At 40.2% G+C, this 7,691-nt stretch overlaps 1 protein-coding gene across 4 annotated transcripts; it reads left to right on the forward strand.

Annotated features, from left to right (window-relative positions):
• The first annotated feature begins 268 nt into the window (after nt 1-268).
• Nucleotides 269-4,800, forward strand: LOC149258394 (transcription factor GTE4-like). Of its 4 annotated transcripts, none has more exons than XR_016256798.1 (7): nt 269-728; nt 820-2,484; nt 2,742-2,787; nt 2,919-3,065; nt 3,240-3,370; nt 4,115-4,269; nt 4,370-4,800. XR_016256798.1 is itself a non-coding variant. In XM_089415265.1 (5 exons), exons 1-4 carry the CDS (start codon nt 868-870, stop codon nt 3,344-3,346), a joined length of 1,917 nt encoding a protein of 638 aa, XP_089271391.1. In that variant the 5' UTR covers nt 269-867; the 3' UTR covers nt 3,347-3,370; nt 4,023-4,217. The 4 variants fall into 4 exon arrangements, 1 of the variants encoding a protein (XP_089271391.1); XR_016256799.1 differs by having other exon boundaries at nt 269-696; XR_016256797.1 differs by having other exon boundaries at nt 269-2,484.
• Nucleotides 4,801-7,691: the final 2,891 nt, after the last annotated feature.

Consider the following 7,691-nt stretch of genomic DNA (forward strand, 5'->3'; position numbering starts at 1 on the left):
GACGTGACGTTCCACGTCATTAAGCTTGCGAGCGAAAGCATCGAAGCCCGACGTGAGGGTACAGTGGGTCGGGATGATGACATGTGGAGAAGAGTCTGAAGGAGACTGGAGCCCATCCATCGTGGCCGTCGATGATGCATCCGACGGTACCCTCCGACGGGCAGGGGAGAGGAGCGCCTTCACCGTTGGAGGTTAGAGATGGAGGGCGACGATGGTGCCCGTTCATTGGGCGGGCAGGGTTACAGCCTTTAAGAGATGAGGGTGTAGCCCTCGGATCTTCTCATTCAAGGGCACCCTGTGAAACCCTTGCCCCCCTTTGTCTTCTACGCCTTCGTTTCATTTCATTTCATTCATTCCCTTTCTTCCTCCTTCGCTGTTCTTGTGCTGATGATTTGGTTCGAGGAATCCGTAGGAGAGGATTTTCCTAGGAGAAGATTTTGATTTTTATGATTGATCTCTCCTGAGCTCGGATTTCCGCCGCCATAACTCAAATTTCAAAGCTCGAAGCCATAGGGTTCAGATGGTGCTCTAAATCCCCTGTCATGTCCAGATCTGTGCTGTACGGGGTTTTAAAATGGTTTGATTCGACCCCTTGACCTCACGGCTTCAGCTGAAACCCTCAATCCTTTGCTCTGAAGCCGGCCGCAGCTGGAGAATACGAAGACAGAGCTGATCTGACGGCCAGGGCGCTTCTAGGTCGTCTTCTCTTGAGATACTCTACAAAAATTGTCAGTAACCTGTTAGTAGTGATTTATTGAGATCAGATTTTTAAATAATTGGTCCTCTGGAATTAACCCTAACCCTAAATTTAAATTTCAGCCCTAGGCCGTATTCAGCCGCTCATGCGGCCCAAGGATCATCGCATGTATGGCTTCTGCGCTTCTGGCGAGTCGAGATGAAGCGCAGGAGAGCCGCTGGGCAGAACGGAAGGTTTACATGAGGAAAGGAGGAGCAGCAGCACCGGGGAAGACGACGACAAAGCCCGGGTTCAATTCCCAGCCGCCACCCCGCGGTGGGCAAAACGGCGGAAATCGGCTGAGGGAAGAGCCGCCGGTGTTTATGGACGGAGCGGCGGCCTCCGATGATTCATCGAGTCTCAACAGAAAATCTATAAGCATAAACCGCGATGCGCGAAAGGAATCTAATGCGGAGGCCTATGTAACATATAATGTTTCAGCATATTCCAAAGAAGAGATCCGGGAGCTGAGAAGAAAGCTTAAGAGTCAGCTAGAGCAGGTTAGGAGTATGTACAGTAGGGTAGAGGCCAGGGAAACGCAAATAAGGGGAGGCGGGGTTAATGCTAACGCTAGCTACAGCGCCTCTCAGTTCTCTGGGAACGATATGCGTACCTATGGTGCTAAAGAAGTTACTTCAGGGTTGGCTACCGGCGGTCAACGGCCGCCAGCTCTGCAGCTAAACCTCGCAGCCATTGATAGCAGCGGAGATGGCGCAGCCGCTAAAGAAAAACGAACGCCGAAGGTCAATCAGTATTATCTTAATTCAGAGTTTGTAATGGGCAAGGATAAGATGCCGCCGCCGCCACCGGATAATAAGAAAGGGGGAATGAAGAGAACTGCTCAGAGCAAGTCAGAAATTAGGGAAACAAAGAGACCTGTTGCTGATCCCATGAACGGCAAGATACTGCAAGATGTCATGAAACAGTGCGGTTTTCTGCTATCCAGGCTCATCAAACACAAGCATGGCTGGGTTTTTAAAGCCCCCGTGGACACTGTAGGGCTCGGGCTGCATGATTATAACACCATTATAAAGCAGCCAATGGATCTTGGTACTGCCAAGGCGAAGCTAAATGCAAACGAGTATAAATCGCCACAGGAATTTGCAGGGGATATCAGATTGACTTTTAACAATGCTATGACCTATAACCCAAATGGACATGAAGTTCATATCATGGCTGAGCAGATGTTGCAGTTTTTTGAGGACCGGTGGAAACCGATTTGTGATAGGTATGAAGAGGAGAAGAGGAAATTGTCATGGTCAGGAAATGACGGGCTATTACCTGGGGCAAGCCAAAATATGAAGAAATTGCCTTTTGGTGAAACCCCAAAGAAGAATTTGAAGAAGACGGAGCCTCTTCTGGGTTTGTCGCCACGGCCTCCTCCTAATGCAAAGTCTAAGGCTAATCAGACTTTGCGAGCCCCTGCTCCCAAAAAACCCAAGGCAAAAGACCTTCACAAGCGGGATATGACTTTTGAGGAGAAGCAAAAGTTGAGTGCAAGCCTACAAGGTCTGCCCACTGAGAAGTTGGAGAATATAGTTCAGATTATCAAGAAAAGAAATCCAGCGCTATGTCAGCAGGAGGATGAAATAGAGGTTGATATAGATAGTTTCGATACAGAAACGCTGTGGGAACTTGATAGGTTTGTAAATAATTGCAAGAAAAGCATGAGCAAGAATAAGAAGAAGGCAAATGGTGCTGAACAGCTACATTCAACTGGGATGGAGGACGTTGCAGCTAGAGAAAGGGTTAGTGATCTTTTTGTTATTTTAAAATCTTTTATTATTTTATTTTATTTTCCTTGGTTTATTAACTATTTCTCCGTTTTATAGTAATAAATTGGTTAGAATTTCATTAATTTGTATGAATGGTTACAGTACATCAATGAGACTTCAGGTGTATGTTATTGGGAGAGTTTCTTGTGATTCTCGTCATCTGAACTCTGATTGCAAGTATTTTAACTACAATGTTGTCAATACTGATGTGTTCTCGTCTTTATTGCCAGTCCCCTGTCGCCTCCGGAGGAGAAACCCCAAAGAAACACAAGAAAGGTATCATTGAAAGTTGGCGTTAATACATCCCTTTTCCGTTTTTCACCTTTTGGGTTGGGTTTAACCTCTTTTCCCCATTATTTCAAGCTGGTTCTTCAACTATCTTTCTTTGTTGAATGCGCTCAAAACAGGGGAACAGGGAGAAGAGGATGTTGACATCGATGATGATATGCCATCTACAAATTTCCCTCCTGTGGAAATTGACATGGATGGTGGTTATGCAAGCAAGTCTAGTAGTTCTAGCAGCTCGAGCAGTGATTCAGGTTCTTCTTCAAGCGGTATAACATTAACCTTTAAATCTACATATCAATTGCATGCACTGGTTATATATATTGCCTATGGCTTGTTTCAACAGCTGTTCTTGCATATGTTGATCTGGTAAATATTTGTCAACATTGCTGCCTGCTTTTGCTATATAAATAATAATGAGCAAATTCGTTGAAAATGTACAGATTCTGATTCAGGGAGCTCGTCGGGAAGTGATTCAGATGCAGATGATGCACATTCCCCTGTGGCGCACTCTCCGGCCGGAGAGTCAAAGGCGCTACCTAGAAATTAAAGCAGATCCCGAAGTTCAACATTGGTGAGTATGCATTTGAATGTTCACTTAGGGAGTGTCTTTGCATTTACAAAAGGGTAATGTTTTTCTGTTACTCAGGAACCAAAAAATTTGCGTCAGAATTTAAGGCTTTCACATTTGTGACCAATTTTAAAGAAACTAGCAATATTACAGAATATAATTGCACCAGAGTTTGTCAATTCCAAGGTAGCTTCAATAGACTGAGGTCGATTTGTCTTTACATCTACAAAAGGGTCATGTTTTTCTGTTATTCAGAAACAAAAAAATTCCGTAAGAATTCAAGGCTTTCACATTTGTGACCAATTTTAAAGAAACCAGCAATATTACAGGATATAATTGCACCAGAGTTGTTCAAATCCAAGGTACCTTCATTAGCTTGTGAGGTCGATTTGCATTTTAATTGGAACATGTGGCACCGTCGTTCCTATTTCCAAGCTGAAGCATATGTACAAAGCTGTAATGTAGTAGGGTGGGACTCGAAAATGTAACCTAGTACAATTCTGTCTTCTACCATGAGCTGATTTCGTATTGCTATAAATTAATGATGTACTAGTCATGCGTTTGTGATCTGAAACCTGGAATGCATGTTCTATGAAATATTTTATACCTATCCAGCGTATTAGGTCAAATTTTCATACCATATGTATGTTGGCAGTTTCAGCAGCGGCTGGAATGCATGTTCTATGAAATATTTTATACCTATCCAGCGTATTAGGTCAAATTTTCATACCATATGTATGTTGGCAGTTTCAGCAGCGGCTGTTTGGAGAGCTGTGTAATGGGATAAAACTTTATTTTCAAAAGGCGTTGCCAGCTTTAGCTGGGTGGGGTCCTTACATACTGTACACCATTGTCTGCAGCCCTTGGCAAAGCAAAAAGCACGCATGGGTGGTGACTGGCAGGTATTGTACTTTTTTTCTACCTTTTCCTTTATGCAATGAAGAATTTAAACTTCACTGCTTTCAACTTGGAAGGTGTAATGATTTAGGTAAAATGTTGCAGCCCTCACAGGTGTACCATATGGATTTACAAGTTTTCTTTGCTGTTGGTTCGACTGCAAGTGCTTTAGAATTTTAAGCAGATAAAAACATTTTGGATCCTGCATTTGCCGAGTGGGGAAAAGGTTGGTGAGAGCAGGTAAAGGACAGGTGATTTTGGAACCTTCCGCTTGTGGAATCTTCCACGCATGTACAATATGCAACAGACCTCGTTAGAAAGAACTTCCTATGAAACGAGGATTGTTTTTCTGTTGGGGAGTTATATAATATGAATGTATTGTAACATACCCTGGTCAATTTTTTTAACAATTTGCGTTCCAATGTAAAATGTGCTATTGCTGGTCGTTTTATGTAATTCTCTGATTTATATCAGTAAATGTAAAATGTTTTCGAGATCATTGTTCATAAATGCCAAGAGTGAAGGGATTTTTCGCCGATTGGTGGCCATTGAACCGTATTCATACTAGAAATTTTGTTTAAACAGATAAATTGTACTGGCAATTATTTGTTCATTTAACACCGAGGGTTCGACCTGTGTATATATGTCGCTAAGACACGGATTTCCAACCAGATTGAAGTTCTCAATGTCTCTCCTGTAAGCCCTCGAGCTAATTGTGTTAATTATATAATTAAGTTGCTGAAGCTCTAAACTTTCGGCCGAATTTCCTTATGATTCTTCAATACCAATGAAGCGAGGACGTTGATCACGTGGAATGAAAAGTAAAATGCGTTGTTAAATCCGAGTATATAATTTAGGAACTTTGTTGCAGCGTTTGAGGTGGGCCCAATGTTCTAATAGGATCTTTATGCCAGCTACAAATATCAAGAAAAGGTGTTAAAAGTTCAGCAGGTTCTCTACATAGTGCTGGTAAATTAGGTGATGCGTAATTATCATCCCGACGAAAATAAGCAGCATTAAAGAAAAAGTTTTTTCCATACCCACTTAATATGCTTGGCCTTTTGCCTTATTTTTCTCTACACGATATAAACGGTGAATATCTAGAGATCGGAATTAGTTTGTCATGTGGGGAATAGTATACCAAAAGTAATTAAAATTGTTTGACCTTTCGTAAGACAAATCTTTCAAAATATATTGCTACAGTGACGAGGAGTGGAGAGTGACCATGTTTGTTAAGCTACTCCAATGGCTGTGTTATGCCTACTTTAATGGCTAATACAATTTTACGAAAACAATCATCAGCTTTATGTAGATTCCGCCGCAATTTCGTCTTGTAAATTGAGATTGGTTACAAGTTAGGTTATCAGTTTAACATGAACCTTAATTCCAAAATTGTAATATATACTTGTGCTGATGTGCTCAGAGCTTATCGAGATTGTTTACAAGTTAGGTTCATCAGTTTTAACATGAACCTTAATATTAATACTAAAATTGTAATATAGGCTTGTGATGATGTGCTCAGAGCGTATCGACTTTCCGGTGGGGGAAATGGATTTACGTATTATTAGTTTAATTGTATAATTTGATAGTCATTCAAGTCTAATGGTATAATTTGATAGTCATTCGTTTTGAATGCTACATAAAGAATATAGTCCAGAGGATGGACTTGTATCCCTTCCCGGCAGAGAACCCTCCTCTCCCCTTTTATCTTACGAGCCCCCTTCTATCTTATGGAGCCCCTTCTATCTTATTATGGAGAGGGGCTGCTCCGAAAAAATATAAGCCACTAAACCTCCTCCGGAGGGGTGGCTCCGAAAGACCCCCCCAGCTCCTCGAAAACTCTTCCAAAGGATATAACTCTCTTCAGGCAGAGAACCCCCCAGGCTTTTTATCTTATGGAGAGGGAGGAGGGCTGCTCTGAAAGAGAATGGGAAATAGCTCAAGGGGAGAGGGATGAGGGCTCGGAAAAGATATAAGCCAGATGATAGAGGGGTGCTCCGAAAGAACCCCCCACCACCTCGAAAACTCTTCCAAAGGATATAAGTCTTTTCGGGCAGAGAACCCCCCAGGCTTTTTATCTTATGGAGAGGGAGGAGGGCTGCTCTGAAAGAGAATGGGAAACAGTAATGCGAAGGAGTCACTTTTTATCTCAAGGAGAGCTGCTCTGAAAGAGAATGGGAAATAGTCACTTTTTATCTCAATGAGAGGGACGAGGGCTGCTCTGAAAGAGAATGGGAAATAGCCACGGCTGTGAAATAGTCACTTTTTATCTTAAGGAGAGGGAGGAGGGCTGCTCTGGAAGAGAATGGGAAATAGTCACGTATTTTGCTGATAAATGAATAGATATTAATTCAATTAATAGTCTTTTAAGATATTATTTAAGTTAAATGTTGAATTAGTGAAGTTAGATATTCTTGCTGATAAATGAATAAATATTAATTCAATTAATAATCTTTTAAGATATTATTTAAGTTAAATATTGAATTAGTGAAGTTAGATATTGAATATCTTATGGAGAGGGAGGAGGGCTGCTCTGAAAGAGAATGGGAAATACTCACGTATTTTGCTGATAAATAAATGAATACTAATTCAATTAATAATTTTTTAAGATATTATTTAAGCTAAATATTGAATTAGTGAAATAAATAAATGAATACCAATTCAATTAATAAATTTTTAAGATATTATTTAAGTTAAATATTGAATTAATGAAGTTAGATATTGAATAATGTGGTGTATAAGATTTTTTTGTTTGTGTGACATAGGAGATTTTTTTTTTGTTTGTGCATTTATAGGAGATTTTTTTCTTTTGTTTGGGGTTCTTTTGCATTTAAAGGTAAGACTTATTTTTCTCATAGTAGTTCCACTCAAATTATAATATTATATCAATAAATATTATATTGATAACTAACCAGGTCGATACCAAACTAATACCAAACTATTAACTATATAGATTTCATAACTAATAAAGCCCACTCAAAGTTATAGGCCCAACCAAACTGTAATATAGATTTGAGTAGATTTTATAACCATGCGAAGAGGCAACTTATTTGAGTCAATACCAAACTGTTGACTATACAGATTTCATAACTAACAAGGCCAACTCAAAGTTATAGGCACACACTCACTGATTTGAGTAGATTTTATAACCAAACTAATACCAAACTATTAACTATATAGATTTCATAACTAATAAAGCCCACTCAAAGTTATAGGCCCAACCAAACTGTAATATAGATTTGAGTAGATTTTATAACCATGCGAAGAGGCAACTTATTTGAGTCAATACCAAACTGTTGACTATACAGATTTCATAACTAATAAGGCCAACTCAAAGTTAGGCACACACTCAAACTGATTTGAGTAGATTTTATAACTAATGTGAAGAGGCAACTTATTTGAGTAGAGATTATTACCATCATAATTC

The sequence above is a fragment of the Pinus tabuliformis genome, chromosome 6, assembly GCF_031772625.1.
Source record: "Pinus tabuliformis cultivar Carrire ecotype Pingquan chromosome 6, CPIR1, whole genome shotgun sequence".
In the NCBI taxonomy this organism is placed as follows: domain Eukaryota; kingdom Viridiplantae; phylum Streptophyta; class Pinopsida; order Pinales; family Pinaceae; genus Pinus; species Pinus tabuliformis.